This window comes from Danio rerio, chromosome 11, assembly GCF_052040795.2.
Source record: "Danio rerio strain M-AB ecotype USA chromosome 11, GRCz13ab, whole genome shotgun sequence".
NCBI lineage: Eukaryota > Metazoa > Chordata > Actinopteri > Cypriniformes > Danionidae > Danio > Danio rerio.
The window spans coordinates 23963296-23979196 of record NC_141031.1 but is presented as its reverse complement, the minus strand read 5'-3'; the positions used below and the strand labels follow the sequence as shown (position 1 = coordinate 23979196).

The 15901-nt window shown below is 34.4% G+C and overlaps 1 protein-coding gene across 11 annotated transcripts in view; it reads left to right on the top strand.

Moving 5' to 3' along the window:
* Positions 1 to 15901, top strand: part of srgap2 (SLIT-ROBO Rho GTPase activating protein 2) — a 170828-nt gene that overhangs the window by 70875 nt on the left and 84052 nt on the right. For 2 of the 11 annotated variants that reach the window (XM_087272424.1, XM_087272421.1), the window contains exon 1: positions 13623 to 13741. In XM_087272424.1, coding sequence (XP_087128550.1) covers positions 13696 to 13741 — 46 coding nt within the window. In that variant the 5' untranslated portion in view covers positions 13623 to 13695. 11 annotated transcript variants of the gene reach the window in all.

Here is a 15901-nt window from a genome sequence, read left to right as displayed (position 1 = left end):
GTTCATGTGCATTTTACTTGCAGATATGACCTATTTGATGTGACATGCCTGTTGTAGGATATTCCGAAGTGGTTGACCCCACCCCCCTTACCCTTAAATAAAAATGTCTGATTAAACAGACCTCTAAACATACTGTAAGTATTACCAAAATCAAGATTTACATCAGATATTGGCTTATATTACTCTGCTTATATTAGCTTTTATTACTGTACGTTTCCCATCGTTTATGGTTTCCAATTGTTCCTTTTAAATGTGTGTGTGTGAGAGAGAACTATCCTTATTTTGTACGGATGAGTAGGTGACAACAGTTTTTCCACTCCATTGGCTCTCATGGAGTAACGTCAGCTGTGTAGACGAAGCCATCTCCCCATAGTCCCTCCTGAAGGAAAACCCACACTGTGTGTTTTCTGATCCACACTGAAATAGGGCTGCCGGGGAGGAGGAAATATGGGTCGCCACAATAAAGCAATTATGTCCTTTGAATGTTTTAATGATTAATCGAGGGAGTTCATCGTCTGTCTTTTTCTTTTTTCAATCCCCCATTCCTCACCATTCTTGTACAACCTGGTTTCCACAGTAACGGCTTTGATTATGGAAATTGGGGAGACTGAAGACTATGATAATGTTCTGTCAGCTTGAGTTTATTTTTGAGCCCGATGTCACACCATCACACACTTCCTCTTTCTTTTGTTCCACCAAGAAGATGTTTATTTTGTCCTGACAGCTGCTCTCTAATGGGAGCGTGTCCCCTTTTATTTATTCATTCTGATGCTCATTGGTGTAGTCAGTGTTGGCTTGTCAATGTGCTGTCATTCCTGTGCCTTTCCCCTTCCTGTCCCTCTTCACATCATTAGAGTCATAGTACACGATCCTTGAAATGGTTCTCACAAAGCAGCTAATCATAAATGAATTTCTTCCTCATCAGTATAATGATAGGCAACATACAATAGCCCACTAATGCTGTAGAAGCAGCAGCCTTTCAATTCATTAATTGGGCGCTTTGTAACTGAAGTCGTTTTCCTCCTCCTCTTTTGACTTTCTACTTCCTGGTTTTGTCATCTTCAGACTGATGCATCCTGAGTTGGCTTACCACATATTTTCACCACTGTGTGGACACATTTTTATTGAATCAGAAAATAGGCATAAGACATATTCTTTAATTTATGACTTTGCCATGATGCAAGTTGCTCATATTAGAAAAAAGCGTGTCTATTAAAGGTAGGATTTGCCGTTTGCATAAATCTTTTATTTTTGATGGTTTTGATTCATACAATGCACTTCGATTAATTCAGTTGTTTATTTATTTATTTATTTTATTTTTTTTGTTATTGGTATCCTAGATCAGTGGTTCCCTTGGTGAATTCCAAAAGTCAAATATTTTTTTTTCAACTATTAGAATGACCATATTTTATCCATAACCCACAGCAGACAAAAAAAGTAGTTAATAGTTACATTAAAAACAACAACATGCAAATGAAAAGCTATCAGCCTTTCAATAATTTTTTCATAATAATGGTGTGTTTATGTTTGATTAACAACCCAGCAATAGTGTCAGATGCAGCAAATTGATTTTTATAGCACCAGGTTCAACTTTCTGACACATTTATGACAATTGAATACATTAAAAATAAATACAGGCCACAACTAAACATTGAGAATGATCTCTGAGTGAAGGTCTCCAAAATTAAACCACTTGTGCTGAAAGCGATGTGCCCACCAATCTCTTTATGTAAGGTTAATATTAAATTAAACAAATAAATAAGTGACTATAAAAATTATATGGTTGTTATACTGTTGCACTTTTTTGGGTTGTCAATATGCTCGTGTTAATATTGGCCTATTGTTGTGGTTGCAACCTTTATGTTGTATATTTATAACCAAGCTCACAGGCTGAAAACTTTAGGAACACCCGTTCTAGGTGGTCTCCTATTCAAATATCAGCCATACCCTGACCCTTCTTTGCTTCTGAGAACGGACTAGTTTGGGTGTGCTCAAAGTGACCTTAAACATTTAAGGTGCACTCCTTGAAAATAAATAATTTGGCCCACATCTTGCATTGAATAATAGACTGACACAACTCAGTAAATAGTTATAAGCAAGTAAAATAATAATGATAACCTATAGATAGAAGGTCAAGCAGGTGGCTTTGATGCCCACTAAAGGGTTAAGCCATAGTACCAAAGTACCAAAATGTACACATTGTGATTGACTTTATCAAACGGACGTCAACGAAGTAGGACTGCCACTCTGAGAGCAGGTGTGTTAAATATATTTTTAGGGCAAGCATCAAGAAATGCCATCCAGCATGCTTTAAGTACGGTAGGTATATTAACAACGTCATCGTAATACAACATCACACAGAATAAATAATTGTCAAGAACCAATAATATGCCAGACCAGCACCAAATCATTACAAACACACATTATCTCAATACACCACATCACCTTCCTCTTTAAGATAACCATAATAAAGATCAAACACCACATAAATACAATTCAACATTTGTTACTTAGTCTCTGAAATGTTGTGATAATTTAATAGTTTGTTTAGAAGGTCGTGAACCCTCTAAACTTGCAATCCAAGATCCCGGGGGTTTAGCTGGGTGTCCAGACTCAACTACGACAGTTTGGAATTTTTGTTAAACCTGAATTTTGTCTGCTTAAATCAGTCTCCTTTTTTTAAAAATTTGGTATCTCTGATGAGCTGTGCGAACTCAACTTATCAGTTTCTGAGGAAGAATCACATGGCCTCAGCTGATCGCCAACCATCTATACATAGTGCTTGGTAACGGATCACACACCTTATATGATACTGGTCTGGTCCACATTACCAAAACAAACATTTTTTTCAGACAAATTTACTCTTACAGATAAATTGTTTACCTAAGGAATAACAATGTGCATTAGCAAAATAAACATTGTAAATTTAGATTTCTTTAAATAAAACACCATTTTAAACCAACCTGGAGTATGTCCATAAAAGTGTAGTGTTGCAAAATGTAACTGCATATTAATGCTGTTTACATGGCAGATTTTCAGATTCATCCTAATTAATGGAGGCTAATTGTTCTGGGAATAGAGCCACATTGGTCACACTTTGTACTTTGTTTCAGTAAAGAATTCACTCTACAATGTTCATGTTGTGTATGCGTACTGTTTTTACCATTAGACCATTTTAGGAGATGTTCCCATTATTTTACGGTACACTGTCTTTGTATTGCATCACGTTTAAAGAGACTGCAAGCTCATGTAAAATAAGGGTTATTTTGCCATGGAAATAACAGGCATTTAGTAAAAGCCAAAAACACTCCCATGTCATAGGATCTTGAATGGTAGGGAAATTCAGCGTGCATCAAGGGAAATCTGACAGTTTGTTTTTTTTTCCCATCCTTGCAGTTTCCTCTACCTCTCCTGAAACTGTATCTCTTCCTCCCATTTCCTATTCTTTGCTTAAATAAAGAATCCATCTTTCATTTTAGGATTAGGTTATGTCTGGAATTAATAGAGTCCACCATGCTAAAATATCTTATAAAATGATAGACGGATCAAATTGAAGACCTGTGTCGTCTTTGACTAAAAGTGAGTTTCCTGAAAGTTTTCTAGTTTGGTTTCTCAGTTGGCCTGAAATTGCTGATCAGGTGCTCAGGTGCAGGGTCTCATCCTAGCCAGCTGTTCTTGCCTTTCTCCCAAGAGTCTTAGACCAATTCCTCTTGCATTGTGGGGCCTGGCTCTTCTCTATAGCTGGCTGCACACACTGGCTTCCTGTCAGCTCCCTTTTGCTTCCTGTTTGTTCTGATGAATGGATGGTTTCCTTCAAGCTGCCTCTGGTGACGCAAGTAGTGTACGCCATCCAACCCGCCTCCTGGAAACAACTGGTCCCTTTCAGATTTGTCTCTCTTTTTTTATTGTAGCACATAAAAGTTACAAAGACAATAGCAAAGCTCAGAGCTGCACAATGTTGGTTTGCACAAATGAACAATACAGTATGTGTGAATCCTTTACTATTACAAAATCCCACACACTGGCTTTGATACAAGCAGCTAATGCAGTTTGTTCGCAAAATACAATTCATTTATTTGATCCATATCAATAAAGTTAATAAAATTCTAATCAGCATTTTAAACGTGGCTAAATATTTTAATGAGCCACTGTATTTGAAAAGAAAATGATCTGGTAAGTTTGCAACGTAAGGTCATTCTGACAACGTAACCCTATATACATTTCTGGAGATCGCAAATTATGTAGCCAGAAATACTTATGACTGCATTTTGTCTTTAAAACGAACGCTACGGGGCAGTATGACATCGTTCATGTTTGCTCGTAACACGTTTACCTCTGTATGGATGGCTTTCCTGCTGTTACCAGTTTGTCCACTTATCTCGCCCTGTACGTTGGCGGACTTGAGACACAGAGAGGAGTTGACCACGACGGCGGGGTTCGAGTTTGGCAAAGAAAGGTTCCAGAATGCGGGTACGAGAACTACAGAAGCCAAAAATTAAAATAAACAAGTAAAAAACAGGATGAGAATGTGGTAAAATCTGAAAACGTTGTAAAAATCAGGTAAGGGCTTTTCTTTTTCTGGATTGCATTTTAAAACTGTCGGTTGGGTTTAGGGAAGTGGGTGTTTGGGTCAGTCAGTGCTTTTGAAAACACTATTGGTTGTTTTTAGGGAAGGAATTGCGTGGGTCAGTCGATCAGTCAGTCATTCAGTCAGTCAACAGTGCCCTCTGCTGGATTTATGCAAGAACAGCAGGCGTGAATTCACTTACGAGAGAAATTTGAAATCCCGAAAAGCATACACAGCGGCCTCTGGTGGATTCTTAAAAACAAAAACTGCAAAAAAAATGTAGCACCTGAAACTTATTTCACGAACTCCAGAATGTATATAGTGCTACGTTTTCAGAATGAGCCTGAGTTGTAAGTTTAGGTAAGATTGCAACATCCTTTGTCTAAGATTTAAATTTCTTAATAATTATCAAAGCTTTATCTACATGTCTTACAATATCTGCTGAAGGAAAATTCTTCTAGAGGGTTTACTAGAAAAGCTTAATATGACATAAAGGTCTACATGTGCAGTGATTTTTGGTTGAGTTTTTTTGTTATTGATAGATTCATTATTTTATATATACTCAGGAAAATATTTGAGAATGACCACTTTTAAAATCACTTAGTATTTTATTCATTTGGAAAATATACTGGCGAGGCAGTGGCACAGTAGGTAGTGCTGTCGCCTCACAGCAAGAAGGTCGCTGGGTCGCTGGTTCGAACCTCTGCTCAGTTGGCGTTTCTGTGTGGAGTTTGCATGTTCTCCCTGCCTTTGCGTGGGTTTCCTCCGGGTGCTCCGGTTTCCCCCACAGAAAAAAGACATGCAGTACAGGTGAATTGGGTAGGCTAAATTGTCCGCAGAGTGTGTGTGTGAATGTGTGTGTGGATGTTTCCCAGAGATGGGTTGTGTCTGGAAGGGTATCCGCTGTGTAAAAACTTGATGGATATGTTGGCGGTTCATTCCGCTGTGGCGACCCCGAACTAATAAAGGACTAAGCCGACAAGAAAATGAATGAATAAATGAATGAATTGAAAAATATACCCCGTGCCTGATATATTTAAAGCAAAGTTTTTTTATTATTTTTAAAAAGGAGCAGATTCGTAACCACACCCACCTGTTTTGTACCACTGATAGTTTAAATATGTTTAAGAGGTGAACTTTTCAGGACAGTTTTAATCTTTTGAAATAAATTCCTCTCCAACTAAGTTTTGGTCAGATTTTATTTCTTTGTTCAAATTCACTTTAAATATATATGCCTAGGAAGTGTATGGATGTTTCCTAATGATGGGTTACAGCTGGAAGGGCATCTGCTGCAGTTCATTCCGCTGTGGCGACGCCATATTAATAAATGGGCTAAGCTGAAAAGAAAGAAAATGAATGAATGAATGAATGAATGAATGAACATCATCAGGCCCATAAAAGTGGTAGTAGAAGCAAAAATTAATATTCTGTCTATTTGCTCATACATCAACCTGTATGGTTTTCTTTCATGATGCACAAAGGAAGATATTTTAAAAAATAGTTTTTTTGTAAATTAAATTAATAGAAAATTTAGCTCAAATCAACATTGTGGAAATCCTACTGTTGATTATGGTGAATTCAGTCCATATTGTCCATAAATTCACATTATTTTAAAAACAAAAACTTTTTTCAGTTTTTATATTCTTAGCAAAGTCTTTATAACACTCTTAAAAGTCGTTAACCAACTTTTGAATTAGATATACTTTCAGTTTGACAGGTTGAAACTTGTTGAGATGTTTGTCATCTGCTATGAAATGAGCGGCGGAAAACCAAAGCACATGAGGAGTGTAGTTCTGTGTCTTTAATTTACGAGTGTCTGAATGAGTGTTTGCCTGCTGGTGAAAACTTCAGACATCTACTTCCCAACTGTGTGAGAATGACTAATGTTAAAACAACAGACTTTCTGGGCTGTTTGTGTCTTGTTTCGCATTCACAACACTTTAACCACTTTCGTGTTCCCTTAGTGTGTTTCTTAAACTGGCAGAGGCTTTATTATAGTGCCACTATGAGCACTAATCTGGCCTTGTTCATCCCACGGCACCCCGGCGTTTGCGGACAGTAAGCACGGCCTCTGTTTTTAAGAACAGCAGTCTTACCGTCGACCTCCTGGTGATTTCGATCTCCTTGCTTTTAAAGCTTTGGCGACGAGCCTGGAGTTTGGAGCCTTTAGCCAGGCCTTGTAATGAAATATGACAGATTTGGGGTGGGGTTTTTCGGGGAGCCGACTGAGATGCTCTCAGGAAAATGAACAAAGTGACAGCTGGGATGAGGAGGGGAGGAGGATTGATTTGGCCTTGAAGAGACGACACCATCAGATTACTGATGCACACTGGCCATCAAACTGCAGTTCTAACAAGCACACATTAGATTACACAGCATTTTTCAGAGTACATGTGGCAATGATGACACTCAGTTTTGTTATTCAGATCTGTTATTCAGTTTATTTTAAAAACGCAGATAAGGTAGAAATAATGCATGTGTTTGATTGAAAGGCTATCCTACAGTAATAAGGATGTGTTTTACTGTCATAAAAATATACATAAACAAACACTCATACAAAATGCATAAATAATGTAAATAAAAAAATAAATGTCATCCTACACTCAAAAAATGAATGCTGCAGCTTGTTCAAACTACCTTTTTAAAATGAGCTAAAACAACAAAATTCTTGTGATTTCTTTGCTCAGTTTCTTTGTTTTATGTTCAGTCCATTTAAATTTGTAAACCCTTAAGTTACCTTAAGTGTTTTGTGTTGGGACAACATGAAGGAATTGTGTTGGTTCAACTACCTGGTTTTTAGTTCCCAACAACCTTTGAATGGGATTATGCAATCCCATGTATTAAGTGAGGGAAATGTTGACAATAAAAGTAATCTTAGATATTTAAAGTTAGTAGAAAGACCTGTTAGAGTTAATTCTTCACTTTAGTTTAAAGATATAAAAGATTTTCATGTAATGCTTAGAGTTTTGAGATTACCACCTTACAGAAGCACATGCTTTAGGTGTTGGCAGCTTAATTAGCAAAAATGCAGTTTGTTGCTTTACTCAGTGATCAATAACTGTCCTGAAATGAGTTTTTAGATCAGTCGCAATCAACTGTATATGGAACTCATAAACTATACTTTAAAATGTCTCTTTTTGTTTATTTAAGATAACTTCAAATAAAACTAAGAGACTTTGAAATGTATGACACATATTAGACATACATGATATTATCTGACCTTTGAGTTTAAGTTAAATAAAAATACAATTGGACTTAAACTTTTATTAGATTAAACCACATTGGACCAACTCAATTGCATTTAATGGCGTAATTTAAAAAAAAAAAAGTTGGTGCTAATCAAATTTATTTGATGTAAATCCTGCCCGCAATTACATTGAGTTCATCCAGTGAGGTTTTTTTGAGTGTTTGTTACTTTATAATAGTGTTTAAAAAAACATTTATGACAACATTAAATAAACTGTCTAACACATAAATGAGATTAGTAGTATTGACCTTATTCTTCAATGCGGCACTATGCTCATTTTTGCGATTGTTTTAGAAGATTCAGCTGCCTGTGGGAGAAATGACTAGGAAAAATAAACCCCAGAAAATGATCAAACTACTTGCTCTACAAACAAGTGTTTGGATGATTATACAGACAAAGCAGAATGATATAATCAGAAAATGTCAGTTTGCAACATCAAGCAGCAGAACTAGCTGTTGTTAACGTCTAAAACAAAAGGAAGTGAATGAAACCGGAAGTCTCGAGTCAAAAAGATTCAAATAGGTGCCCCGCTTATACCCAAAGAATAAGGTGAATACACTGTTAAAAATCTATGGTTCTACAAACTCGATCTATGTCTCAAACTCGATTCCTGGACGGCCGCAGATCTGCACAGTTTTGTTTCAACTCTAATCAAAATAGCTAATACATCTTATCAAGGTGTTCAAGTCTACAAAAGACTGTTAAACAGGTGTGAGTTGGAGGTGGTTGGAGCTAAACAGAGCCCATTTGAGTTTGAGACCATTGTTTTACACAATTCATTTAGGTTGTCCCAACCTAAAATGATTAAGTTTACATAATAATTTAAGTAGATTCAACATAGAACAATTAGGTTGTCCCAAAAACAACTTGTGATAACTTGATATGTGTTGTTTTAGCTCATTTTAAATAAGCAGTTTGAACAAGCAGCAAAAATCTTTTTTTTTTGAGTGTACTTTAAGTTAATAAAGTTGAAGTCAGAATTATTAGCCCCCCCCCCCCCCCCCCCCCCAAATTATTAGCCCCTCTGTTTATTTTTTTCCCCCAATTTCTGTTTAACGGAGGGAAGATATTTTTAACACATTTCTAAACATAATATTTTTAATAGTTAATTTCTAATAACTGATTTATTTTATCTTTGCCATGATGACAGTAAATAATATTTTACTAGATATTTTCATGACACTTCTATACAGTTTAAAGTGACATTTAAAGGCTTAACTAGGTTAATTAGGTTAACTAGGCAGGTTAGGGTAATTAGGCAAGTTATAATATAATGATGGTTTGTTGTGTAATCTGTTGAATAAAAGTTTAGCACAAAGTAGCTAAAAATTTTGACCTTATAATAGTTCTTAAAAAATGTAAAAACTGCTTTTATTCCAGCGAAGAAAAAACCCCCCAATAAAATAAAAATAAGACTTTCTCCAGAAAACAAATATATATATATATATATATATATATATATATATATATATATATATATATATATATATATATATATATATATATATATATATATATATATATATATCAGACACACTGTGAAAATTTTACATTTTAAACATAATTTGGGAAATATTTAAAAAAAGAAAAAAAAATCAAAGGGGGGTTAATAATTCTTACTTAAACTTTTAAAATTATATGTAGTTTATTTTTTTCTCTCTTTTGTTAGTCTCCCTCACTTGCCATTGATCCACAAGCAACACACAGTGTGTTTCTCTGGCCAAGATTATCTTTCAGTCCTTTGTCCAGTGCCAGCTTGTCGGTCAATCTGTTTTGCTCTCTCCTGCCCCACTCCTTTTCGTTTGCGACAGTATAATCAATAATGCATGGCTGTGTAATACCCTGACTGAGCAGATCTCTCTCAGCAGGTCGCTCTGATGATTGTTGTTTGGGGACCAGCAGGTATTACCCAACACTGTCCTGTAATGACGGTCCCGATGAGTGTTTGCCAGCAGCTGCGCCACCGTGTAGCCATGAAATTATATTATTATATAATGCTTGTTCAGCAAATGTGCACTCAAGGAGGCAGGAGTCACTGCTGTCTGATTACTTCAAGAGCGTTTAATCTTTCGTGTCACATTAATGTTTATGACATGCTCAACTAATGATCCTCAATCAAACCGGCCGCTAAACTCAAGGTCAGTCGTAGTTGTTCGTTTATTCAAAAGGAAAAACAAGCACTTTAGTACAAATAAATCACTGAAGTTGTTAGAATTACAGTGAAGTAGTAAATCTCGCACTCTCTCTGTATGTGTTATATATGTGTTGTTGATATAAAACATTGCATTTTCCTTTTTTTACAGTTTAACAAAGTGATTTTTATTGACATTTAAAGTAGCTTGAAACAATTTATTGTATAATAAATTTTGAATTAATTAATTTTGCCACTTTAATAGGTATACCTGTCCAACTGCTTAATGCAAATTTCGCATTAGCCAATCACATGGCAGCAACTCAGTATACAAAATTTTTTATTCACAAATCAGGCCATTTGTCAAGTTGACAAAGTTAGTTTAACCAAATACATTTTTATAACTAGTGCCCTGAATAATAATAAAAGCATCCATTTGAATCACACAGGCATTTGTTTCCTTGAGTTCTAAGGATTGCCACAGTTTCCCATTTTTTATATTTATATATGAGAGTATGTTTCTGGCCCAAGGACTGAGTGAATGTTTTCAAAGGACACACTTCACTTGAAGAGCTTTTGGTTAATTAATAATTCATAGTGCGCAACAAAAAAGAGTTCAGATCGGCTTCTGGAGGTGGACATGGAGCTAAAGAGAGTTTTAAGTACGCTATTTTGAGCAAGAATTTCAGTTTTTGTCTGTACATTTGCTCTTTCCTGCTTTGGTTTTTTTCACAGCAAGACACTACAAGTGAATTTAAAAATAAAAAATAAAAACACAACACCACACGTTATTCTCTGTTGATTAATTAAATTAAGAATCACAAATATATAGTTTATATGTTACCTAAAATAGCATGTTTAAAATACAAATACATAATCTATAAATTACATTTGTATTATTTTTCATTAATTGAAAAATGTTCACAAATATCTGAACATTGGATGTCCGCTTCAATATTTAGAAATATTTTTATAAAAAATATCAATAGCAGCCAGAAAAAGACATATTCACAGTTTTTTTTTTTTTTTGTAGAATAAAATGTATATAGTATACCAATATAATACCTTCAGTTAATGATCAAATCCCATTCCTAAAAACCCAAACTATAGACCATTTCAATGTGGTGATGTCATTGGCCCGTGAACATTTCCTGCTTGTTATCAAACTATTTCATAGCTGTAACAAGAGGCAATTCAATCATAACTTAATGTTAAAAAAGCCATCATAACATGAATTATTAATATGTGGCTCTTTTTGAATTAAGAATGTAACAGGAAATACGCTGGGACCGTTGTTTTTGTTTACATCCTTTAAAATGGTCTATAAAACTGTGAAGTTTGTTGTTTGTAAGTGCTGTTGAGCGACGCAGTGGCGCAGTTGGTAGTGCTTGGGTTGGGTTGGTTCAGTTGGGTCAGTTGGCGTTTCTGTGTGGAGTTTGCATGTTCTCCCTGCATTCGTGTGGGTTTCCTCCGGGTGCTCCGGTTTCCCCCACAGGCCAAAGACATGCAGTACAGGTGAATTGGGTAAGCTAAATTGTCCGTAGTGTATGAGTGTGTATGGATATTTCCCAGAGATGGGTTGCAGCTGGAAGGGCATCCGCTGTGTAGAAACATATGCTAGATAAGTTGGCGGTTCATTCCGCTGTGGCAACCCCAGATTAATAAAGAGACTAAGCCGAAAAGAAAATAAATAAATAAATGATTTAAATTTTTAAAAAAAGTTGAAATTGATAATTTAGTGCTGGAGACAAAAATATGATAATATATAAATGCAATATATAAATATATTACATTTATATGAATTTGAATGTATAGACAAAAATGATTAAGCTTGACAGGAGATGAGACATCGAAATGTGTTTTTTGGACATTAGACTATAAAGACCAAAATTGACATTTAACTTGAAATTGAACTGTGTTTTTGCCTGTAGTGTGCCACTTTAAGGATTTTGTAGAGCAGCAGGATGGCCAGAGAATTGGTAGCACAGCATTTCTCAGGCTTTTAGGAAACATTTTATGAGCCCTTGAGACAAATTCACAACATCTGACTTGAGTTTCCTTGTGAATGTGGTTAGATTATACTGTGTCATTTTTTTCTCTACATATAGAGGAGTGACTATCACTTTTAATAAGTCATATGCTTGTTCTAGCTTGTATTGCATTTAGCAGAAACTGTTTAAATTATACTTGTAGATTATGTTTGACTTATCTAGTATAGTCTTGCTACTTGTCATTAGATCCATGCCTAATTTTTATAGTCTGAAATGGTTCCCTGTTGGTTCATGTCCTTCACTTAACATTTTGTCAAGGCCTGGCAGAGACGGTTTGGTTTGCACATAGACATGAATAAACACATACTGCTACAATAAGTTGAGCGTCACTCTATTACTGTAATTTAGATTGATGTGAATCAGCCAAAAATGAGCTATACAGCACATTTATAGATAAATGCTAGTTATCATTCTCCTTTTGCATGATTTAATGAATTACTTCTACTGTGATGAATAGAAAATGTCAAATGTAAAGCAATTGAGATATAATTAGGATTTCTAACCAGTATTTTGAGAGCAGAATGAAAGAATGTTTAGTTTGTTTGTTTATTAGATGTTTTGTTTTATAGTATTTTTAATATACTAATTTGTTTTATTGTACACATTTTTATTATTAATGATTTATTTTTAATTTTTTTATGTATTGTTTTATTATTTTATAACTTTAGTTTTATTTATTAAGTCTTTTTATTTTAATACAATTTTGTTAAATTATTATTTTATATTCATTTTCAATTATTATTAATTTATAACAAAAATAATAATATTTATAAATATTTTATTATTATTATTATTTCTATTTATTTGACTTGATATTTAGTGTTTAATATGTATTTATATCTATTTTTTATATTTATTCATTGGTATATATTTTTTATTTAATACTATTAGTTTTTGCTATTTATTTTTTATTTAATACTTATTTTGAGGCATTTAGTTTGTATTTTACTCATAAATTCGTTATATTTTGTTTTATTTTTTTATTAATTAATTAAATTTTCAATGTTTGTATTTTAAAAAATGCTGTACATTTTGTTTTTATTTTCATTTATATTTCATTTTTTTCTTTCACAATTTGAAAAGCCAATGTACTTAATTTACCCTTTTTTTTTCATTTTAAAGTATTCCCATTCAAACATCAAAACACACATTCCTTTGTGTCAACACGTTCATCTCAGTAAATATCAAACACTAAGCTGATAACTGCACTATTAAGTCCATGAATGCTTGATGCCTGCCTGTGTCACTGACCCTACTCTGCCTGTGCGTGTTTGTAGACGCTTTGCTTTTTTACTAAAATTACAGGGCTTCTTTAAAGAGCTTCGGCATTTCGATGCGTCACCAGTCCCATTTCCTCCTACCATCATAAATTATACAGAGGGCAGAAAATTACACGTGTCATTGGTACTGACACATGTTGGCATGTCAGAAAGAAGGCCTGGGTAGTTATTTAAGCAGACTTAAGAAAAAATAAAATCATCTCAGCGAGTCACATGAAGTGAGTAAAGCCCATACAGTTGGTACTGGAGTGACTTTGTTGTGTTTGACTCTGTGGATGTGGAAATCCCACTTCTGTGTGATGTCAGACTGAAAGTGTGCTCTCAGCGCAAAAGCACAATAGAGTCGGGACAGTTGGGTTTCATCGCCCCGAGACTGTCAGACCCGCACCGGGCTTCTCTCTCTGGGATAGTTAGTACATATGGAGGCAAAAGTCATCCGATTTCTCTATAGCAGGAAATGCAAAGGTACTGTTGATTCTCAGTTTGTTTGTTTTTGATCACCCGTAACACTGGTTTGACTGCTAACTCAAGACTTGGCATTAAAACATCAAATGTAATGTGATCTTGGAGCTGTAAACAATCATAACTGATGGTTAAGTATTATTGTGAAGCAATATTTAATGTTTTTGATTCCGGTATGTTTTATAATGTCATATATTCCTGTGATTCTAAGATTAGTTTAGTCTTAAGTGTTACACGATCTTTTAGAAATCATTATAATATGTTAATTTGCTGTTCTGTTATGATAATTTATTATTGGTACTTGATTATTAATGATGACTTTTAAAATTATACATTTTTGTTTCCTGTTTCATAGCTCTGTGGAAACTGATACAGTTTACTTTTTTTTTTTTTTTCCAGTGAATAGAAAGTTCAGAAATACACTATTTATCTGACATTTAAATGTCTTTTCTGTCAATATAGAGGAATTTAAAGTGGCGTTAATGAACAAAAGTACATTCTTTAATTGTACCTTTGAGTGATAGTGGATCAGTTTCCATCCAATTTTTAAAATAAAAATAAAAATATGTTTCTTGAGCTCAAATGATCATATTATAATCATTTCTGAAGGAGCATGTTTCACTAATAATACTGAAAATTCTTTTTTAAATTACAGGAATTAATTATATTTTAAATAATGCGGAGCAAAATTAAATCCAGTCCAAAATAAAAGATTGTTTTGGCATAATATGAGTGTGTGTGTGTGTGTGTGTGTGTGTGTGTGTGTGTGTGTGTGTGTGTGTGTGTGTGTGTGTGTGTGTGTGTGTGTGTGTGTGTGTCAGTGTGTGTGTCAGTGTGTGTGTGTGTGATATGTATATTTATTATGTATATAAAAAATACGCACTTGCATGCATACATTTAAGAAAAGTTGGTTTAAATTTAGTTATAAAATGTATTAGTATATTATACAAATTATTTTAAATATCTATGTAACAAAATTGTTTTGTATAACTTTTTTATGTATGGGGTTTATAAAATATATAAAATGAATAACCACACATAACCGTTTATACTGTATTTCGGATCAAATAAATACATTAATGATGAGCTGAATGAGCTGAGCTTTTAAAACGTTTTTATTAAAATCGTACTGTTCTGAAACTTTTGAGCAATAATGCACTGTAAATGCTGCTTGAGGGAAGGTTTCTGTATTGCTGCCACAAATCATACAAAATTAAATGGCTCTGCTAAATTTCATATTTTTTTATTTTAATTGGCACTTTAGTATGCAGGAAAAGTAGGTGCATCCATAGATCCAATGTTCCCAAAGGGCTCACGTAAACATTATAATTCAATATTTCAATAGGCTGTCGGGGTAGAGGAGAGTAAATTAATTTGGAGACATGCTTGAGTGCTCGATGGATGTTGGGCAGAGAGAAAGAGAGATGCAGCGGACATGAAGAGTGATTAGCTTGGATAAATGTGTGTGTGTCTGAGTGTGTGACGGACCTCGGTTTAAAACATCTCCTGACCATATCTGTGTGTTGTTGTGCAAGTTTGTGGTAATAAATGAATTTATGAAAACTTGTAAAACTTGCTCTTTTTTGCATAGAAGACTGAAATGTCTCGCTGACAGCTATTTTTGTCTTTGTTTTGGGGAACGAGGAACTAGGCTCAAGCAGCATAGACAGGATTGTGAAATGAGGATAAAGTTTTTTTTCTAACTAGATCACAGAATGATCATGATGTTTAATGTAAAATGAGTTTCCATTGCATAATAATAGAAAAAAACAGACTTCTGCAGAATTCCTGCATTTGCTAAGTGTGCCTTGAAATGCACTTTGACTCATAGAGGAGATTTACCAGCTGTTTCTCTTCTTCTCTTTTTATTTTGTGCAATTTCTAAAGAAAATCATTTCCCACATTAAGAGGAATACATTAACTGCTTTGATTTCAAATTACAGGAAAATCTTTGACACTTACTGATCACATTTTGGGGACTTAAAATGAGGCATACTTGATTTATGATAGAAAATTGTAACTTAGGATAAAGACACACGAGTTATAAGGAATCATCACATATGACCCTTGCTGATTGTATATTTTATGGTTTTTGGAACCATTTAGTAGATGTATGTTGTTTCAATATGTTTGGGGAAGATAATAATAACAAGCTAAAACCTT